Source organism: Periplaneta americana, chromosome 16 (assembly GCF_040183065.1).
Source record: "Periplaneta americana isolate PAMFEO1 chromosome 16, P.americana_PAMFEO1_priV1, whole genome shotgun sequence".
Taxonomy (NCBI): Eukaryota; Metazoa; Arthropoda; class Insecta; order Blattodea; family Blattidae; genus Periplaneta; species Periplaneta americana.
Genome location: NC_091132.1, coordinates 166440333 through 166464361, shown reverse-complemented (window position 1 = coordinate 166464361; position 24029 = coordinate 166440333). Strand labels below are relative to the sequence as shown.

Below are 24029 nucleotides of genomic sequence, written 5' to 3'. Positions count from 1 at the left end.
CTGATGACGAATAAGGAAGCAGTCTGATAGGATGTGCGTGATAAAATAATTACACATTTATACCAGTAATTTGTAATATAATTATCACATTTATGAAGATTAGTATTTAAGAACCTTTAAGAGTGCCGTGAATGCATGAAACTGCGCTACAGTTGTTCATTTACGTGTTGCTCGAAGAATGGTAATTGTTGCACAATATGGCGTAACAGAGCTTCCATATTAATACGTGTTTTATATCATGTTTCCATGGAAACTGATAACGTATATGAATTTTCCATATTCCAAACTACCTTCCCTCAGAAAATTACGTAGGCAATGTTTTCATTTTATTCGTAAAAAAGAAAAAAAAAAACAGTGTCTCGTGCTATAGAAAACTCGAATACCTGTATTGCATATTCTGGGTTTTGAAATCAACTCTGTCTCATAATGGTGTTGTTTTATGAACTGCCAACATGAAATAATTGACGGTAAATTATTGTTTACAGGATTACTGAATCAACTTAGCTACATCAATAGCACCCCCACCAGCGATAGAAATGATCACGAAAGATGAAGGCCCAGGTATCTGTACCACATCTATTTTGACGAACATGTGCGGTAGATGAACTAGGAAGTGGAACTCTCGAATTATCTGCATAATGACTGCTGTAACCATTTTTACAGGCATTGCATATTCAGGTAAGTTAAGCTAATTATGGAGGGAAAATTTCAGTATACGGATTCCTCACTGAATTTATATCTTAAAATAGTAAAAATAGCAGATTTGTCTGCATTTGTCAAATGCGCATTATGATGCATACGAAAAGGCACTTTTCAATGCCAGTAATTTATTTTGTGTACACAAGGTTGGAATTTTGAAGTAAGTTAAGCGGGAAAGGAAGGAATCCGTGTTTTGAAAGTTATCCTTTTGTTCTACCATTTAAAGTGCGTAATTGAACACATTTAAAATCAATATGAAATACATTGTGTCCAGCTTGAATATACAAAAAAAAAAAAAAAAAAAAAAAAAAAAACTACTCGAAAACTAATTAAGAACTTTCGTTACGGGTTTTTTTTGGCAATGGTAAAGTTTAGCGGTCCCTGCTTAGGTCGCTCTTGCACGCATGAAAATAATAATGGAATTTACACTCTTTGGACAGGAAGTACTACGTGACTCAAAAGGATGACGGAAATAACAGAAGGCTAACGGTTTCATTTATGGAATAATGGACGTAGTTTACGAAGGCTACACCAGAGTCGCATTCGCGGTATACGTCTGCAGTTTGAACCCAGTGAGGGCAATATTTGCTCGATCCCCTACATGAAATTATTATTTTTGGGTACAGCAGAGTCGCATTCGCATTGAAAATAATACATAATTGATAATATACACAATTAGAACTAAAAACGAAATGTATATTACCAAAAATTTTACCATATAGATTTCATTACTGTTACAGTACCTAATATTGTAATTAAATTAAATGAAGCGTGCTTCATTACGAAATTCTCGCGCATTCATTTATGCATGAATCAATCATTTTCAGTTGCATCGCACGCATATTTTGATGTTTTAAAATTATAGGTTATGTTTACTCGCAATTATACAATTATAATTAAGCATAACGACTTGTAAAGGCAATTTGTTTACACATCAATTGCAGTTATTCGTTTCATACAGTACTTCAATCTGACGTCTGATTAGTTAAATATGTTACTAGGACTAAACTAGCGCACATACTCCTTGCATATACGAATTAGTTTGGTTAATTTAGACTTATATTATGCCTTGTTTATAGGATCAAATGCATTTCCACAAAAAATAAATTGAACGGTTTTCACTTCCGAAATCACAAGAGCTACCTCAGCGCTAGTACTCAGTGACGTATGCAATGGAAGGGAACAGGAACTGGCCACCCTACCCCCATTATTTCTTGGCTTAGTTGCTTTATGAGTGATACTTTATTGGTCTTCGGACACTTGACTAAATGACAGCTGTATTGCAATAAGGCAACCTCAAAGCAACCAGATTTACAAGGTTATGTTGTCATGTCGAATGTGAATGCGATAACACAATTATTCAAATTACAGACCACTGTATTAATATATGTATAAATATATTGCTGAATAATTTTTTTACAGCGAAAGAAAGCATTTGTGTTGAGAAATCTTCACATATAGGCTACGAGTTATGGACACTGATAAAGCATTTCCGGAAAATATGAGGAATGCTTAATGTACTCAGTTCAAATTAAGAACCAGTTACCGGTATATAATATAACCATTTCTGTCTAATTTTGATGTTCTCCAATGCCCCGTCATTCCATAACTACGTTATGATACCATATAGTAATTATAGATTATGTTTACTGTATTTACCTCATATTTCTATATCCGCAATTATACATAATAATTAAGCATAATGTCACGTATGATACCCCGCACTTTCAATTGTATTTAATTAACTTATTTATTATGATACTGAGTTGTATTGAATTGTATTTATCGACTATCTACGAGGGAAAGTAATATGCGGTAGGCCTAACCTATGTAGGCTACATTTCATAGGAGAGACTGTGGTGAATTTTCTACCTACAATTAAGGATGGTAATCGTGTTCTGACATCTATCCTAAATATATTCTTCTTTATTAAATCTCAAAATAGCTTTCGTTCTCAACTTAAAATGTTAATGCAAACAGGTTATGTTAACATGCTGAATTCTCTTCACATTAAAATTAACACAGTTTTATAATTACACCTGCAACATATTATACAACAAATAAATGGAACTTATGCACACTTTACACTAAATAAATATTTTAATTGTATTATTTATTTGTTTCTTACTGTATTGGGTTGTATTGAATTGTATTTATCTACTATCTACCAGAGGACCTACAATTAAAGAAGGTAAATGTGCTAAATTAAAATAAACTCTCACTTTGAGAGAGGAACATAGGTTAAGCGTGTTTGAGAATAAGGTTCTTAGGAAAATATTTGGGGCTAAGAGGGATGAAGTTACAGGAGAATGGAGAAAGTCACACAACACAGAACTGCACGCATTGTATTCTTCACCTCACAAAATTAGAAACATTAAATCCAGACGTTTGAGATGGGCAGGGCATGTAGCACGTATGGGCGAATCCAGAAATGCATATAGAGTGTTAGTTGGGAGACAGAGGGGAAAAAACTTTTGGGGAGGCCGAGATGTAGATGGGAGGATAATATTAAAATGCTTTTGAGGGAGGTAGGATATGATGATAGAAACTGGATTAATCTTGCACAGGATAGGGACCAATGCCAGGCTTATGTGTGGCGGCAATGAACCTGCGGGTTCCTTAAGAGTAATTTGTATTGTTATTTGAGGTTATAAGGCTAAGTTGTTCCTGTTTTGGTTTTGATTTCTCTTTTCGGCTGAAATGCCATCAATTTAAAGTAAATCAACTATAGTGAATATGATTAATGAATCAAAGGATATTTTATTCAATGCTTTTTAAAGCATATTAACAAAAATGGTAAAGTAAACCAATGAACAAAAATGTTTGTAATGTTTGAGGCTATGGAACTGATACCTCTGAACAAAGATTATGCATACGTTAAGAAAGCAACTTTGACAAGTACAAATTCAAGTTCACAGTTAGTATCATAATATGAACATATTATGTAGCCAGTGGGTCTACTGCCGACATGAATGCCACTTAATAGGACTTGATGAAAAATTCGCTATTTTTTTTTCAGCTTTACATTTGATCTATACATAAACTAGTGTAGCTTTATATTTAATTTGTAGGCTAAAGTTGACAGTGTCAGAAGAACTGGCAGTGGAGGAGGGAAGCCAGCAAAAATTACTGCAGTTGATGAATTGGTATTAGATTATTAGGAAAAAAATCTGCATGTGTTGCTAGTCTAGGACAGAAAGACCTGATGGCATTGGAAAATAAATCAACATTCTAATTTGTAGAGCAACTTGTATTTGAAGCTTTGCTCATAATGCATGACTTCTATTTGTTTGTCTTGTTATGGCAGGTCCCACTATATTTAACAACTCTTCAAGTTTTTCAGCACTTTACCTAATCTGTTCATTATATTTAAACAGTGCTCCCATAATGGAATAATTGTTCTTTCTGGATATAGTTTTAGCTCTTCTCACAACAACTTCATCACTTGAATCGCAACCAGTAAACCACATATTAAAAAAATAACTACAATATTTTGTTTTGATTATCTGAGAAAGGTTGTCACTGGTAACTGATAATATAGAAACCATCCAATCTTTATAGAGTCTTGTAGCAATATTCCTGTTGAATACTAGAATAATCAACTAAATCAGCATTTTAAGAAACAGAAACACTTATGAACTGGTGAAATCGAACAATATTACTAGTCTGTGAACTGGTAACTACTACTTTACCCTTGTAGTTTCTAGAATCACAGACTTTATAAAAATTTTATTTAATAAACTAATATTACTACTGTGCAGACTAATATTATTATGGTAGTCCATGAGTTTCGAGAAACAGGCCCCTGGTCTAGATCGAGAAAGCATTGATATCAGTCTTCAGTTTGAACCCAGTCAGGGCTATATTTGCCAAGTTCGATCTCCGGCATTTAATTATTATTTTTGGCTTCACCAGAGTCACATTTGCTTCCTTCGAATATCCGTCTTCAGTTTGAACCCAGTCAGGGCTATATTTCCCTACTTCGATCCCCGACATTTAATTATTATTTGAAGGGCTCACAACCAGAGTTGACCAAGTCCGCCCGTGATCAGTTTGTGGATTAATACAATCTCGGATGAAGAAAACATAGATTTATCCATTGCCATAACAAACAAAGTCCATAACTCATTTGTTACTCCACAGAGGACAGCATTTCCTATGGAAGGTGAATGAAGACTCAATATCTCAGAACTATTCCAGATGAACTTGGTCCACTCTGGTTGTGAACCTCTATGTAGGTATAATGAAATCGCTGGAAAAATGTAAAAAACATGTATAGAAAATGAACCTCTCACTTTAAATGTCAGTCCACAGTTGGAACCCACTGACGGCTATATTTCCTCAGTTCGAGTGCCGAAATTTAATTATCCTTTATTCTAGGTATAATACAATTGCTTGGAAAAAAAAAAATTGCACAATTACCCTCTCACTTTAAACTTCAGTCCACAGTTTGAACTCAGTGACGGCTATATTTCTTTGAGTTCGAGCACCGAAAATTAATTATTGTTTTATTATAGATATAATACGATTGCTGGAAAAACCTAAAAAAAAAAAAAAGTATACAAAATTACCCTCTCACTTTAGACATCAGTCTACAGTTTCAACCCAGGGCGGTTATATATTCTCAGTTCGAGACCCGAAATTTAATTAAATTTATTACATTACTAATTTTGACAACAGCTTTGCTTGTTAATTTAAAATGGCTGTGTTATTACATTATTGTGTATACAAGTTTTTAGATTTTTACAGCAATTGAATTATACCCCCAATAAAAGTAATTAATTTTCGGGGCTCGAACTCGGAAAATATAGCCGTCGCTTGGTTCAAACTGTAAACTGAGATTTAAAGGGAGAAGTTCATTCTGTATATAATTTATTTACATTTTTCGAGCAATTGTGTTATATCTATAATAAAGAATAATTTAATTTCGGGGTTCGAACCGTCGACTGACATTTAAAAGAGGGGTTAAAGTGACAGACGTTCATTGTGTAAATATATTCATAGCCAGTTAATATAATTGCGCTTTTTATATACCTATAATAAAGAATAATTTAATTTCGGGGTTCGAACCATCGACTGACATTTAAAAGAGAGGTTAAACCGTCGACTGACGTTTAAAAGAGAGGTTAAAGTGACAGACGTTCATTGTGTAAATATATTCATAGACAGTTAATATAATTGCGCTCTTTATGTACCTATAATAAAGAATAATTTAATTTCGGGGTTCGAACCGTCGACTGACATTTAAAAGAGAGGTTAAAGTGACAGACGTTCATTGTGTAAATATATTCATAGACAATTAATATAATTGCGCTTTTTATATACCTGTAATAAAGAATAATTTCATTTCGGGGTTCGAACCGTCGATTGACATTTAAAGGAGAGGTTAAACCGTCGACTGACATTTAAAAGAGAGGTTAAAGTGACAGACGTTCATTGTGTAAATATATTCATAGACAATTAATATAATTGCGCTTTTTATATACCTATAATAAAGAATAATTTAATTTCGGGGTTCGAACCGTCGACTGACATTTAAAAGAGAGGTTAAACCGTCGACTGACATTTAAAAGAGAGGTTAAAGTGACAGACGTTGATTGTGTAAATATATTCATAGACAATTAATATAATTGCGCTTTTTATATACCTATAATAAAGAATAATTTAATTTCGGGGTTCGAACCGTCGACTGACATTTAAAAGAGAGGTTAAACCGTCGACTGACATTTAAAAGACAGGTTAAAGTGACAGACGTTCATTGTGTGTAAATATAATCATTGACAAATTCATATAATTGCGGTTTTTATGCCACTCTAGTGTCGGCTTCGTAAACTACGCCGTCAATTGCATACATAAAACCGTCAGCCTTCTTTTATTATAGCGGTGCTTTTGAATCCCGTTGTACCTGCATGCGTGCAATAACGACCTAAGTAGGGACCGCTAAAGTTTACCATTGCCACGGGTTTTCCTACCTAAACAGCGACTCAAAATGTTATTTGGTGAAGATTACTTATGTCCCAATCACTATAGGAACTTGATAAAACACCTTGAAAAGGCCTTGGTTTTATAGTATTGGGTAATTTGCTGGTTGACGTCTTTGCACATAGACCACTTTTACACTAAACTTAAATTTAGTGAGTGCAAAGTATACTAAAACTCTAAAATAATGTAAGGTCACAGATTCAGGAAAGGTTAGATTAGGTTAGTTTAGGGTTTTAGTATATCTTGCAAAAACAAATTGTAGGTTTAGTGTAAAAGTGGTCTATATGTAACGACGTCTCCTAGCAAATTACCTAGTATTGATTACTAGACATTGATGTGATCACTGGGAGAGCTGTAAGTCCAAGCATCGCGCCATAATTACGTACCTTACTGATATACGAAAATAGTCGTGCGTGAATGAAAAATAGGCCATATTTCCTTAATGTAACAGTGGGTTTCAGTGTCGCGAACGTAGTAATAATACTACACACTAAATCGAACCTAACGTATCTTTTCTCATAATACTATACACCTAATCAAACCTAACCTAAGCTGTTACATAATAAACACACAATCTAGCCTAACCTAACCTGTCACATAATACTACACACATGTAATAACATTCCTCACATCTAGTATAATTTCGTTTGCAGTTATTGCCGGCCCTGCTGCTGGTATCGGTAGCCATCTGGTATAGTGAGGGTCACATAAGAACAGTTCCTAAACAACAAATATTGGCTGCGTTCAGCCGGGACAGCGCTGAGGTAGCGCTGAAATAGCGACAGCACTGAACACCTTGCTGGCCGACAGCGCTGAAATAGCGGCCGCCATTTTTCGTAGCAAAATTTTTTTTCGCTGCATGCCTGCTGCTAGCCAGCGAAAGTGGAGGGGGTAGACATCAACCACTGGTACCGGAGTAGACAGAACAATGGAGTGTTTCTTTGTAAACACAGCGGACATTTTGCAGTCTGGTCGTTCAGCCACTGACAGCTGCTGTAACTCAGGAAAAATGAATCGCTGTCCTGGCTGAACGCATCCATTGACGTTTATCAGTGTTGCCAACTGTTACCAGATATCACACGATCCTACGTACTAAATGACTTATTTACTTACTGTACTTTATGTTGGAAGGTTATTCTAAATAATTCAATACTTTGTAACATATTTTCGTAGGCAAACTATACAAGAAAGGGATCAACTTGTCAAGTATTTTATCTGGCAATACGAAATTCATTGGTTTGACTAAACAATTGACTCACGAGACCTAACTTAAAAATGGATTTTGTTTGACCATATGAAATTATTAGTACTAACTCCGAAAACTTACCAATTATAACCACAACGCAACACGTAAAATAACTATTATGTATTAATATTAATACTGATATTACTTAATTATTAGTATGTTCAAATTTCACTAGCTTCCAGTAACCGACTCAGAAAACTAGTACAATTTTAATTTCTTTGAACTCCAGTACCAGCAAATATTATCGATGTTTGTCTCAGCTGCCAACATACCAGTTACAAAATCACTACCATTTGTAGTATTTGTCAGTATCGAAGTTCGAAACGAAGTTGGCAAAAGAAAATTCAACCTGCAACCTAGGAAATCACCACAATCCACTAGCTTATGTAGTAATGGGGGAAAAATGGTTAGGTTTCACCCTTAGGGTATGAAGTAAGCTGACTCGGACTATAGGAGTGGGTAGTAATTCCAGGAAGAAAATATGGCGACTTTCATAATAATTACATTTACGTTCAGTGTATGTTTTGTAATATATTAAATGTGTTAATGTAGTATTAATTATATATATATATATATATATATATATATATAGTACAATAAGAATTGAAATGTGTTGTCGTTGTGATAAAAGTATTGAAAATTGGTTTATGGCGCCACATTGTTAGTGATAGAAGTGTGCAACATGCATTCAGTTGCCAGTGTATACTCTATCTTGACCGTTATTTTCTACACACTCTGCTCATGTGTTAGACAATATTATAGGCGTAACACTCTCGACTTGACGGTTTTTTCGGCGAAGAAGAACTGTCCTATGACCCTGAATTATCTTAGTGCGCCTTTGGGAGAATCATATTGGTATGGACGCGTTTCATGGAGTTTTCCATGCCTCAAATTCTGCAATTGTGCTTGTGCACTTTCCTGGAAACACGGTTCGTTGCCTCGTCTGAAAAACAGATTCCATCAAGGAATGCGTTATTTCCTTAAATTTCTTGTAAAATGGATGCTGGGAATTCTAAGAATAATTTAATCATAGGTGGTATTATTGATTCTTCAGATGTACATATTTATTGCAGAATATAATTTTCCAAAATTTAAAGTAACTGTAAAACGCTCATTGATTTATTCAAATTTTTTAAATATTTCCATCGCCATTCTACATTGAGAAGTATGAATATTTTTCCCAATCCCTTATTTTTCCGTCTTTTCTATATTAACAGAGGTACTGAATCTCCCTCTGTAAGATAACAAAGGATAACTGACAAAACATTTTCCACTAGGGATGCGAAATCTGAAATAGTTTCCTGCTTATACATAACAAAATTTTGTATTATTATTATTATTATTATTATTATTATTATTATTATTATTATTATTATTTCTCGTGACCGGAATATTGTTTGAAATGAAAATATAACAATTGGAAGTTTATCCTTTGAAGAGGTGGAAAAATTCAAATATCGTGGAGCAACAGTAACAAATAGAAATGATACTCGGAAAGAAATTAAACGCAGAATAAATAAGGGAAATGCGTGTCATTATTCGGTTGAGAAGCTTTTATCATCCAGTCTGTTCTCAAAAAATCTGAAAGTTAGAATTTATAAAACAATCGAATATCGATATATTCTGATGTTCTGAGGTCTGGTTTTCTGGCATAATTAACGCCGCGTTGTTTCCAAGGGAAATATACACATGCGCAAGTATTATGACGTCATGCAACCCTTGCAAACCAAACATTTTGAGTTGCTGTTTATGTAGTAAAGCCCATATGGACATATCTTAAATCAGTGGTCATCAGCACCCACTGAAATGTGCAACGGGTAAATGGTGCTGTCCCGCGTGCACCTTTGTGCAGCAGCAAGATATAGAGAGCATACCCGCTAGCAGCTATGAGGGCACCATGGTGCACTGCATTTTCCGCGGGTAAGAGAGGCTAGCCCCAGGGTGCTCTATGCTGACGACTCCTGTCTTAAATAGTTTTCCAGTAATAAATTCGGAGTGTTTTATTATATGTTCAAGCCTGACACACTGCATATGCACAACATGAAGTTTTAAAATGTTGTAAAATTGTAAAGTAGGCTACATATAAACTTAAAAACATTTAAACAGGAATGTGGTGCTCTATAACTGTTGTCTTTACAATTTTCAGGGATTGTCGTAGTATAAACAATATTCAGGCCATATGTTTTAAATATTGCATCTTGTAAATATTAGCTTATTTTACGTCTTAACCATCACAAACCGTAGCAGACATGTCATGGAATGTGGACAGCCCTTAGGATCCATTGGTTGGGTATCTTCTGTATCAGCAGTATCTAGTTCATTCATGTGCTGTGCTGGACACTGTGTCTTTACAAAAGTTTTTTTGTGGTCATATGGCCTTTTCTTGCTCTTAATTCCTCCTGCTCATAGATGTTGCTAATACCTAGAAGTGTATACCAGCAAATCATTTCTCTCCATACTCTTACTGCTTTCATCACGCTCTTCATTTTGGAGGAATTCCCAAAAAAATAATAAATAAGTGGACTGACAAATTATATGTTTTGGAAAATAGCCTTGCTAGGAATATTTATGACGTTCGATTTTGAGCTCAGAAGATGAAGAAAAGAAGCTCATGAAAGAATGTCTGTCTGTACAGTTAATAATGTAGCTTCACTTAGATGTCTTCTCTCGCATATAAACTTTATTGCCTATATGGTCATTTTACCCATTACCATTTACGCCCATTGATAAACAATTACAGACACAATTTTTTTTGCCCAAGAATGTTTCACTCACGAAAATTTTTGTCCAATAATAAATTTTCACAAGCGTATTATGTAGCTAATTTATTTGTGTGAATGCATGGTAATGTAACACTTTTTACACAGATTATTAGCTTATAATTTGTAATTTATTTATGCAGTTTTGTAACACTAAAATAGGATATTGATTTATAATAATCATAACAATACTTAATGTTACTTTCCACATACTCCTCGCTGTGCAACTTCAGTTTGTACGATATTGTGCATAGATATTGTAGGATGTTGTCTTCATCCTTATGTGTATGTTTAGTAGTTTTGAACTATCAATTTGATTTTGGTTTCGCAGATATTTTTTACTAGCGGGTTTCTAAAATCTGAATGCCCTCCTTTTAGTTGCACAGTTTTCGAGTAATTTTCATCTTCCTCCATATGTGGTCCAAGAATTTCCGTAGTAATGCATGGTGCGTGATGATTAATACCTTCAGCATTAATTGTGGCAGAGTTTTCCTCGTGAGGCTCGATTGTATAAACCATTTAATCTTAGATCAGAGGTTAAATTGGTCCTTGTTTCAGCTGAACTTGGAATTTTGTGGTGTATAAAGTCTAATCTGAGATTAATTTGTCTCAAACTAAAGTCAACTTTGACTGAAGAAATTTCTCCGATTAAGTTAGATGATCCAAGTTCAGTTATTTCGTTTCTGTTTGAAATGTACGAGTGACATATTGTGCAAATAAAATATCCATTATTATTCATTTTAATAGATATGTTAGGTACATTTATATATATTTCTTTCAATTTCTTGCCTTAATACACAAACATTCTTATATTTTATAAGGCTCTATCGTGTTCAGCAGTATCAAATAACATAACCTATAATTATATTATGTTTATAACAACCATTAATTATTAATGGATATGACAGGTACATTCATAAATGTTCAATTAACTGTATTACTAAAGGAAAATTGTCGTTTTATAAAGCTTTATTATGTTTAGCAGTATCAAACACCATAACATGATAACAACTTGGAGAACAGTTAACCTTCTTCTTATTGTCCGCCATTATTTACATAGCACAAAAAACCAGTGTCTCCAACAGAATGTAATACGGAAAGTCGCCAAAAAGTAGTTGTAAAGTCGCTAGATTTCTCATTATCAACAAAGAAAGATTAAATTTTGTCACTATGGGATGCTAAAAAGGTCCCTAAATCCCTATTTAAGCAATATAAAAGTTAAAAGAAATTGTTGTTAAAAAAGAGTTAAAGTCACTAGATTGGCAACACTAAACAAACCTTTGTAACATGGTCCGAGCATCATGTATTTCACCTGTTTATGCGATGTTGCCAAATCCCTTTCACGTGAACTTAGATTGCATTTGAACCAAGGTAATTCGATCGCAGAAAAGTTTTATACAATAGAAGAAGTGTCTGAACTCGGTTCACTTTTCGATCTTCGATCAAAGTTGATCTTTAGTCAGGGAGTTTTATACCGTGAGTGTGTCTTATTTTCGCAGTATTCGATATGATAGTCACTTGTATAGAAACATTAAAGTCTTAATGTACGACCCATTGCATATCTCACATTTCATACAGCGCCAGTACTTTTGGATATTTCTGTTGTTCGCACCGTGGTATTAGTACTGGTGTCCATTGTGTTCAAGCATGCCTCTGCCTCTTGTAGTGATGGTGATTCTGGTATCGATTATCTTTCAATTTAGCAATTGCGACACTAATTGAAGTACGCTTACAAATTTTGCACCAGGAAATAACCAGGTAGTCATGGAAACTTAACATTGTACACGCAGCATTGTCATGGGTGAAAAAAATTTCTGGTCGAAATAACCTCTGTACATATATTCGAAATACGAAAATTTTTATGGGCCAAAAGTACATGGATGAGAAAGAGTGGGCAAGTTTTCCCTGGACAAAAAAAAAAGTGGGCGTTAAATCCAGTGGATGAAATTTCATGGACGAAAAGACCTGAAAGCGATGTGGTAGTCATTTCGACAACTGAGAGTCACGTATTTAATCATTTCATTATTGGAAATTAGTATGGGTATTCTGAATATATGACTGTGAAGCCTGAATTCTCCAAATGTGTCACTTTTCATGCTATTAGTATGAAAATAATGCAATTTCCTAAATGTTAGATTTCTGTTGTCAGCTCTCTACACGAACAATCCAGCATTAAACATTAAAAAACTAACATAATTGCATTTAAAACCACTTCAAATTTAATCCCTGAAACTTTACACGCAACCATTACAATATACCTCTACTAGAAACATCGACAACCAAATTTCTTAGTTTGCGTATTAATAATATATTAAACTGGAAGAATTTATGTTATAAAAAATAACCCCCAAACTTAGCTGAGCATGCTTTGCAATTAGCTAGCTACAACAATTTCTAAACAGCAGTAACTTAAAGAAAATATATTTTGCCTATTTTCATTCCATTATGTCCAAAGAAATAATATTTTAGGGAAATTCTACAAGTGGTAAAAATACATTCTTATTTAAAAAAGGAGTAGGCCTAAGTAGCATAATAGTTGAAGCAAGGGCTAGAAAATTAAGACAAAATTTAAGAGATTCTGACCTTAACAAATCAGAACAATACTTTCTAATAAATTTCCTCTTATGTAATAAAGAAAATTTTCCAACTAATTCAGCCATTCATAGTATAAATACCCCAGAAAGAATGATTTTCATATACCAGCATCAAATTTATCATACTGTCAAAGGGGAGTACGTCACATGGCAGTAAAAATTTTCAATAGTCTTCCTGAAGACTTTAAGAATCATAACCAAAACCCCGCATTATTTAAGGTATAACTGAGAAATTACTTAATGTCTCACACTTTCAATTCTGTGGATGGTTTCTTCACATTTCACAGTACTGTGTAAATATTTTAATACTTTTATATGATAAACATATTGCATTGTGTAATATGTTATTCTTATTAAGGTATTAATTCTGTAGGCCTGCATATTTCATATTTGCATTTTATATGTTAAACGTAAGAATTGGACAAGTTCTTTATTCTGTGCAATAAAACTACTGTTAGAGTAATATGTAACAAATCTATCAATCTATCTGTCTGTCTGTTCTTCCGTCCGTCCATCCATCCACCCATCCATCCATCCAGCCATCCATCCATCTATCTGGCTGTCTATTTGTCCGACCATCCATCCACCTGCCTGGCTGTGTGTCTATCTATCCATCTGTCTAAAATCATCATCATCAGCCATTCTCCTTCACTCTTTTTAAGGACCGACCAAAAATTAATAATAATCGATGTTTGCAGGTTCATTAAATAAAGTTGAAGGTAGAGTTGATGTCTGCAGCATCGTCAGCTGAAAGAGGAATGACCACTCATAGGAAACGGGTAAGTATCTGACTAGGAGAATATTTTCCTGATAATATTGCTCTTGTTTCTTTCAAATAACATTTGAAGAGTACACGAGAATAATGATGAAGGTCTATCAATCTATCTGTCTGTCTGTTTCAGATAATTTCTAGAAAAACGAATTTTAAAGTTTAAGCACTTAATACTTAGTTATGTGTGTATTTAATAGAAATTGGCGTAGTGGAATGTAAAGAACGATGATTTCTTATTAATTTTACAATGACATTTTGTTCTAAATGTTGATGGCAACAATTTAAAATGCAATATAAACAAACAATTTGTAAACTTCCAAAGTATGAACAATCAAGGTCCAAATAGGAAACTTTGAGATACATGGAATACAGCGTGCATTATAGTGAAACACCACTCCTAACTCAAAGGACCGACCAAAAATTAATAATAATCGATGTTTGCAGGTTCATTAAATAAAGTTAAAGGTAGAGTTGATGTCTGCAGCATCGTCAATGGAAAGAGAAATGGCCACACATAAGAAACGGGTAAGTATCTGACTCAGAGAAAATTTTCCTGATAATATTGCCCTTGTTTCTTTCAAATAACATTTGAAGAGTACACGAGAATAATGATGAAGGTCCATTTCAGAAAATTTCTAGAAAAACGAATTTTAAAGTATAAGCACTTAATACTTAGTTATGTGTGTATTTAATAGAAATTGGCGTAGTGGAATGTAAAGAACGATGATTTCTTATTAATTATACAATGACATTTTGTTCTAAATGTTGATGGCAACAATGGAAAATGCAATATAAACAAACAATTTGTAAACTTCCAAAGTAAGAACAATCAAGGTCCAAATAGAAAACTTTGAGATACATGGAATACAGCGTGCATTATAGTGAAACACCACTCCTAACTCAAAGGACCGACCAAAAATTAATAGTAATCGATGTTTGCAGGTTCATTAAATAAAGTTGAAGGTAGAGTTGATGTCTGCAGCATCGTCAATGGAAAGAGAAATGGCCACACATAAGAAACGGGTAAGTATCTGACTCAGAGAAAATTTTCCTGATAATATTGCCCTTGTTTCTTTCAAATAACATTTGAAGAGTACACGAGAATAATGATGAAGGTCCATTTCAGAAAATTTCTAGAAAAACGAATTTTAAAGTATAAGCACTTAATGCTTAGTTATGTGTGTATTTAATAGAAATTGGCGTAGTGGAATGTAAAGAACGATGATTTCTTATTAATTATACAATGACATTTTGTTCTAAATGTTGATGGCAACAATGGAAAATGCAATATAAACAAACAATTTGTCAACTTCCAAAGTAAGAACAATCAAGGTCCAAATAGAAAACTTTGAGATACATGGAATACAGCGTGCATTATAGTGAAACACCACTCCTAACTCAAAGGACCGACCAAAAATTAATAATAATCGATGTTTGCAGGTTCATTAAATAAAGTTAAAGGTAGAGTTGATGTCTGCAACATCGTCAATGGAAAGAGAAATGGCCACACATAAGAAACGGGTAAGTATCTGACTCAGAGAAAATTTTCCTGATAATATTGCCCTTGTTTCTTTCAAATAACATTTGAAGAGTACACGAGAATAATGATGAAGGTCCATTTCAGAAAATTTCTAGAAAAACGAATTTTAAAGTTTAAGCACTTAATACTTAGTTATGTGTGTATTTAATAGAAATTGGCGTAGTGGAATGTAAAGAACGATGATTTCTTATTAATTATACAATGACATTTTGTTCTAAATGTTGATGGCAACAATGGAAAATGCAATATAAACAAACAATTTGTAAACTTCCAAAGTATGAACAATCAAGGTCCAAATAGGAAACTTTGAGATACATGGAATACAGCGTGCATTATAGTGAAACACCACTCCTAACTCAAAGGACCGACCAAAAATTAATAATAATCGATGTTTGCAGGTTCATTAAATAAAGTTAAAGGTAGAGTTGATGTCTGCAGCATCGTCAATGGAAAGAGAAATGGCCACACATAAGAAATGGGTAAGTATCTGACTCAGAGAAAATTTTCCTGATAATATTGCCCTTGTTTCTTTCAAATAACATTTGAAGAGTACACGAGAATAATGATGAAGGTCCATTTCAGAAAATTTCTAGAAAAACGAATTTTAAAGTTTAAGCACTTAATACTTAGTTATGTGTGTATTTAATAGAAATTGGCGTAGTGGAATGTAAAGAACGATGATTTCTTATTAATTATACAATGACATTTTGTTCTAAATGTTGATGGCAACAATGGAAAATGCAATATAAACAAACAATTTGTAAACTTCCAAAGTAAGAACAATCAAGGTCCAAATAGAAAACTTTGAGATACATGGAATACAGCGCGCATTATAGTGAAACACCACTCCTAACTCAAACATTTAATTTGTTTTTGGCGTTTTATGTATAATTTAAAAATATAATAATTCTCATTTTCCTATCAATGGTGCTGTACTGCGGGACTGCACAACTGCTTCTTTATTTGGAAGTCATTGAATGTTACTGTTTTGAAATATGCGATCATATAAAGTGATTGAAGATTTTTAACTCTTTCGCATCGTTCTTCTGATTTCTTTTCAGTGGCTTGAAATATAATTGAAATAATGTTAGAAAATGACTATTATAGACTAATACTTACTTACAAATGGCTTTTAAGGAACCCAAAGGTTCATTGCCGCCCTCACATAAGCCCGCCAGCGGTCCCTATCCTGTGCAAGATTAATCCAGTCTCTATCATCATACCCCACCTCCCTCAAATCCATTTTAATATTTTCCTCCCATCTACGTCTCGGCCTCCCTAAAGGTCTTTTTCCCTCCGGTCTCCCAACTAACCCTCTATATGCATTTCTGGATTCGCCCATACGTGCTACATGCCCTGCCCATCTCAAACGTCTCGATTTTATGTTCCTAATTATGTCAGGTGAAGAATACAATGCGTGCAGTTCTGTGTTGTGTAACTTTCTCCATTCTCCTGTAACTTCATCCCGCTTAGCCCCAAATATTTTCCTTAGCACCTTATTCTCAAACACCCTGAACCTATGTTCCTCTCTCAGAGTGAGAGTCCAAGTTTCACAACCATACAGAAGAACCGGTAATATAACTGTTTTATAAATTCTAACTTTCAGATTTTTGGACAGCAGACTGGATGATAAGAGCTTCTCAACCGAATAATAACACGCATTTCCCATATTTATTCTGCGTTTAATTTCCTCCCGAGTGTCATTTATATTTGTTACTGCTGCTCCAAGATATTTGAATTTTTCCACCTCTTCGAAGGATAAATCTCCAATTTTTATATTTTCATTTCGTACAATATTCTGGTCACGAGACATAATCATATACTTTGTCTTTTCGGGATTTACTTCCAAACCGATCGCTCTATTTGCTTCAAGTAAAATTTCCGTGTTTTCCCTAATCGTTTGTGTATTTTCTCCTAATATATTCACGTCATCCGCATAGACAAGAAGCTGACTAATTTGGATGTTTAATAGCATTTGAATTTAAAATGCGATAAATATAATTAAGTCCCGCGCCATGGCATCTCGTCTAAGGCATCTTGCCTAGGTCTCGCATTACGGAATGCGCGCTGGTTCGAATCCTCATGGGGGAAGAAATTTCCTCATGAAATTTCGGCCAGTGTATGGGACCGGTGCTCACCCAGCATCGTGATTCACTTGGGGAGCTATGATAGCTAGCGAAAATCCGATTTCACAAACCAGCTATAACGGCTGGAGAGATCATCGTGCTAACCACGCGATACCTCCATGCTGGTTGGATGATCGTCCACCTCTGCTTCGGCACGTGGACGTGAGGCCAGCAGCCGGCTGGTCAGTCTTGGCCCTTCATGGGCTGTAGCGCCATGAATTTATTTAATTTTTTTATATAAAATTAAAGATGAAGTAAATTTGACAAATAAAATAGAAACTCACTATGTAGCTTTTGTATCATCCGCTTGATGATTATCAGGAACACCTTTTAGTATCTTATTTTACATTTTACATTGCAATGGACCTCTAGGCGAGAGGCTTTGTTTTTGCAGTACCTATTCAGAAATTCTCCCCATCCTTAAAATACTTCTTCTATCTTGTAGTCAATTATGAAGAATGGTTCAGGTTTCTTCCTAGCATTAGCAATCTCATGTCACTAGTCATCAGGAAAAGCATATCATATCTTCTGGTTTATAAATTCCATATTATTATTGCACTCGAGGTACGAATGGCCTCTTTGTGGAAATGTTGCCAAAAGACAATAAAATTTCTTCATTATGAAAGAATCGGATCACAAAATTTGTTATTCTGTCCTGAACAGGGTTCACAGAACATATTGAATTCATGCACAGACTCAGGCAGAATTTCAAAACACATACCACAACATTAAGCATACTGCATCAGGCGCTTTGTTCAAAACCGTTTCATCATATATACGAAATACAGCATTCACAGTAGAAAGTGTATTGACTTAGCACGAAAAGCTATAGTTACCTGCGGTAATATGCTTCACTTGTTGAAATTTTAGGAATCGGAAGATTCTTCTGGTAATCCATACAAACTGCTTCCTTAATCATAGACTTTCTGGATTTCAAATGTATCCAAACATTCAGAACGCTTTATCTCATACAAAGTATCTCCTTTCCTCTTATGTAGTTCATTTTGAGTCGTTGTGAGATACGGTTTTTTTATCTATTCAAATTGTGTGTCTGAGTTGCATCTTTAGCCCATCGTTGTTTGTTTCTAATTCAAGTTGAGATATATTGGTTCTAAATTTATCGCAAATACATGTGTCACTTCTGTAATATCCAAAACTTATATTGTACTAGGCTAATTCACAAAAATCAGTGGATATTCTTGTATGACTTCATAGTATATATAATGATAGGTCCTGTCAGGCGAGCATTCTATGTATCATGGAAGCCATTACATTTAATTCCCTCATTAATCTACTCCTTTCTATAACTAAAATATTCTGGGAACATCTCAATCCTGAACACTTAAACAAGTGTCTCCTGTAATTTGACTCATGATCTGTATTCTTTTCAATGAGTTAGAAGTACTGTACGTCAAAAGAAATATTTTCCTTGTACTCACATTCTACATAGCTATATTCTCTGTTATTTCTGATACCTCCATTTCACTTACGACTTAATTTTAAGGCAACATCCGGAACAACTAACACAAGCCTGAAAGAATGTCTATGAAACAAGCTGCAAATATGATCTTGTTTACTTTAGTGCGAAAAAAATTATTGCATTCTTACTCAACAGTGGAAAAGTAATGAAATTATCATTCAGGTCATTTTACATAAATTGCTGGAAAGCCAGCAACACAAAGCTGCAGCATTATACTGCAAAACATAGGAGGAAAAACAGAGTAGATCGTTCTTTCACAGAACCGATTGGACTGAAGTACATGAAAACTTCAATGCTCATTTTCGAGGACTATGATCGTTTTGACAGAAAATTAGCTAGACCACATGATAGTATTCCCTTTCCACTATAAGATGGCATTATTAACTCAATTTCGATTCTTGATTGACCTTGATCGTTTTCTGTGCTAAGTGAAATTTCGGGATTCTATAAAATGAAGAATGGAAATAAAAAAGTGGTTCTTCACTAAGAAAGAATATCCAGTCCAGAATAAGAGTGTTTTAATTTCAGATATTTGTGTAATTTTTATGTTTCTTCAATCACAATATTGCTATAGCTTTTTTTTTATTGTTATCCAAATATTCAATTTTGCAGCAGCCCAAGGGCAATCCGACCAGTGGAATATAATACGTGTTATTAAATTAAATATCTTATTGAATAATGTGAGTTATATATACACTTTGTTTATCTATTTTATTATTCTATTCGGTGAGTAAAAGGAAAGGTATCCCCGTAACATGCCATGAAGGCACTTGGGGGGCATGGAGGTAGAGCCCCATGCTTTCCATGACCTCGGCACTAGAATGAGGTGGTGTGGTCGGCACCACGCTCTGGCCGCCTTTAACCCCCGGGAAAGACCCGGTACTCAATTTTATAGGAGGCTGAGTGAACCTCGGGGCTGTTCTGAAAGTTTGGCAACGAGAAAAAAAATCCTAGTCCTTTTAAATATGACGTCTGATTTTATTTTATTTATTTATTTATTTATTCATTCAACCAATCATTCATTCATTCATTCATATATGAACAAATGCACTTGCACTTCGTACTTCTAAATTTGTCGACAATACAGAAACATATTCATACATTACCTTTGAAAATATGTGTAAATTAAAGGTATAGTTATTTAGTTGTCGTTAAAAAATCAACTAAAAAGGAACATATCATGGGAGATATATTTGAAACAAATAGAAGTTTAGATATAAATAATGATTCAATCTAAAATTGGATTAAGAGAAAGGAAAAAACAGACATATACTGGTAGTTGGTAAACTACGCCACTGGCGTGAGATAATTTAAGGATAGACTTATTACACTGTATATCTGGCAATAAATTCGTTTCCTTCAACCAATAAGGACGCAACAAATATAATAGATATAATTTCAGAATTATAATAGAAAGGATATTACAGACAGTTAATTAAAAGAATCCTGGAACTCCCATTGAATATTGTGATACAAAGGGAGCCAGTCTGGATAACAGTAGGATAACTAAAAGAGCCATTTTAAAACAAAGAAATGGAGGGTGTGGAAGTAGGAAGAATTGCACCAGAATTAATCAAATATGGACTCAAAATATTTTCGTATTATTATTAGAGAGAACTCTTCAACAGTTGTCTTACTCAAAGAGGAATGGCGAGTGACACTTTATTTTATCGAAATGTAGAACAAATTAAAACGAAATTATCTTTCTCGTGGTGTATCAGTTTTCAATTAACGAATAGATTATAGAATTCTGCTTGAAAAGAAAATTTCAACACGAATATGAAGATATGGAAGAACACAGTGGATTTTGGTCAGAGGGATCTTATATAGATGATATATTCTCCCTTCCCAAGAGAGAGAAAAATCCAAAAAGGATAGTTGCCCTTCAAAAATGGGTGCCGAGCAGTAATAGCACCTGATCTAATTGTAGCTCAACGATACTTTTATTTTAATTTTTTTACTTTTTAAAATTTATTTTTTGGCAGCTATCCTTGACAAGAATAATTTATTTTTTATATATAATACTGTAAAAATGGTTATTTACAATTAACAAGGAATGTCTTAAAACATTAATGGCTATATCTTGAAGTTCCTAAAGATGAATATGGAAGCAATGAATGAAATTGATACAAAATCTGGAGATAATGCCCCTTGCATGAAATAGCAAGCCAATTACTTTCCCAGTGACAAACAGGTGTGTGGTATTTCCCTTCTAGATCAGTAACGCAGGGTTCATAATGTTTTCTTTTCTACATCTACTTCTTGTGGTTGTAATTCAGTTGACTTAAATCTCATAATTTGATCCATTATGAAGCCAATCATTTGATTGTTGACAATTGCTATGATATCTGCGCATTTCGTCGAGCCGGTGGAGGAATTACAAAAAGAAAAGAAATAAGGCTGCAGAAAGAGATCTTTATTTAGTATTCTTTTTTATAGTTTACAAAAATATATATATATGATAGTGTGCCAATAGAAAAATGGTTTGAGATATTGGAAGAACCAAGAATAAAATATGATTAGTTCTGTCAATATAAATGTTATAAGAAGTCAGTTATTAAAAGAAATGTTGGTAAAACAATTATGACTTTTTTTTAAGCGAAGGAAATGGGACAGGGTATAATTAAAGAAACAAAAGAAGAAGAAAGGCGAAGGGATTAAAATTCCATTTGGGCATATGGTAACATTCACTCTGCATTTTACTGAGGTTCAAGTTATAGAAAAAGATAAAAGTGGTACAGAATGCATGATACGGAAAATGAAAGATGCATATGGAATTAGGGCCAGATATAAATTTACATAAATATAGACGTTTGTGTAGAGGCGAAAATACAGAAGGTTTAACTAATGTATGCACGAATATGTAAACATAATTTCTATTTACATGTAGACATTTGTCGTACTGCTTAGAAAGTCCCTCTGCATAAAAATGAAGTGCCTGTGATTGTAGCCACACAGTGACACTCTCCTTGAGCTCCTCATCTGTTGAAACCGCTGCGATCCAAGCCATGTCTTCATGTTTGGGAACAGTTGGTAGTCGCTCGGAGCGAAGTCATGACTATACGGCAGATGAAGACCCCCCCCCCCACTGGAATTGATGCAGGACTGTTTGATTGCATGAGCCAGTATGCGACCGAGCATTGTCGTAGAACAAGACAACCCCAGAACTCAACATGCCATGTCGTTTGTTCTGAATTGTTTGGTTAGTGTCTGGCAATACACGCCAGAGTTTATTGTTGTGCCTAATTCCATGAAATCCACCAACATTACACATTTCTTGTCCCAAATGACATTTGCTATGAGCTTTTTTGAAAATGTATGGAGACGCTGGGTAACTTTCGGTGCTGGACCCGGACTCATTTCACTGGCATTATCGCCTTCATTTCATTCAGATGCTAAATAACCAGAGAGTTTGATACAGCGTCGTAAAATAACCCAACAAAATAAATAAAATGTATGGAGACATTTTTGTGGTTTCGTAGTGGAGTTGGTGTGAACCTACACCATTGACTGTCGTTTCTTTCCACGTTCAAGTACCGAACCCACGTCTCAACACCCATGAAAATCTGTTCGAAAAACATCACTCTCGTAATGCTGAAGGAATGTCAGTGCCCTTTCGTTCATCATGGATGTGTCACAGTATTGTTATTCATAATGTTCTCGTATAGTGCAGTAATCTCACGATGAATTGGAGCTGCCATTAATTGTTTTGCCCATAGAAACCGTATTAGTGCACATACCTCAAACTCTTGTCTTCATGAGAGAAACGGTCGATTGCAACCTCACAATGATACTGCCAGGAGCGTGGTGAACCAAGCAATGTTGTCAGTTCAGAAAATAATTTTTCACCAACTTTTGAACAACAAAGTTTTCAGATTTCACCAACACCTGTATCTTTTCACTAGTTTCTCAAGTCTTCTTTTTCTGCATATGATCTCTACGTGCCTAACAAGAAATAAGTGAAGAACATAGACACTAACATACTGATGAAAATTTTAATAATGAATTTACACATTGAAATCTTTACAGTACTAAAATCAAGTGATCTTACATACTTTGTTATTTAAAGATATGCATGCTCTTAATTGTGGTTCTCAGAAGAAATTGGAAAATTATAGCAAAAGTTATCTTCATTAACAAGTATTTTTGTGTAGAGGATACCAGAAAATGTTTCTGTGTTGTGCTTGAAAATAAAGTTTAAGGGCTTCATATTGTTCTAGGAACTTTTTCATTGCTGATAGCAAAGACAATTAACGTATTTGTGCTGGCTGAAGAAGCTTGTGAGGTTTCATGCCTAACAACACTTCATTCTTCTCAAGTTTCTCAATTGATTATGGAAGAACTGCACACACACACACACACACACACACACACACACACACACTCTCTCTCTCTCTCTCCCCCCTCCCCCTCACTCCCCCTCTCCTTCCCCATTTCTCCCCCTCTCTCCATCTCCCTCTCTTTCGCCCTCTCCCCCTCCCTCTCTCCCTCCCCCTGCCCCTCTCTCTCTCAAGATCGCATAATACCGGGCCAAGACGACCTTGACTACCTTGATTACTCTACTGTATCGAAAGAAAGTTGATAACAACTGATCAGTGTTGCCACGTATGGTCTTATTAGGCAACAAATTTGCAGTACTGTTTATTTAATTTACACGAAAACCGTCCATTCTTTCGAAATACGACAAAGGAAAAAATATTCTTTATTACATTCTCTATTGGTATTGATTCTACTCTATAAAATAATAGTTTGAGCTTAATCTGATTAATTTTCTGTGATTTTGTTGTCTGTTGAAATTTATTGAGATATTGCCATCGTCATAGGTGTCCAT

The 24029-nt window shown here is 34.5% G+C and overlaps 1 protein-coding gene across 14 annotated transcripts in view; it reads left to right on the top strand.

Moving 5' to 3' along the window:
• The window catches only part of LOC138691797 (uncharacterized), a 40102-nt gene continuing 16073 nt past the window's right edge, over positions 1 to 24029 (top strand). For 2 of the 14 annotated variants that reach the window (XR_011329965.1, XM_069814210.1), the window contains exons 1-7: positions 40 to 181; positions 486 to 678; positions 13979 to 14059; positions 14497 to 14577; positions 14995 to 15075; positions 15493 to 15573; positions 15991 to 16071. Coding sequence is in view for 13 of the 14 variants with exons in the window: in XM_069814210.1 (XP_069670311.1) it covers positions 16021 to 16071 (51 nt within the window). In the remaining variant the exon portion in view is untranslated. The other 12 variants (XM_069814211.1, XM_069814215.1, XM_069814214.1 and 9 more) reach the window with 12 other exon arrangements.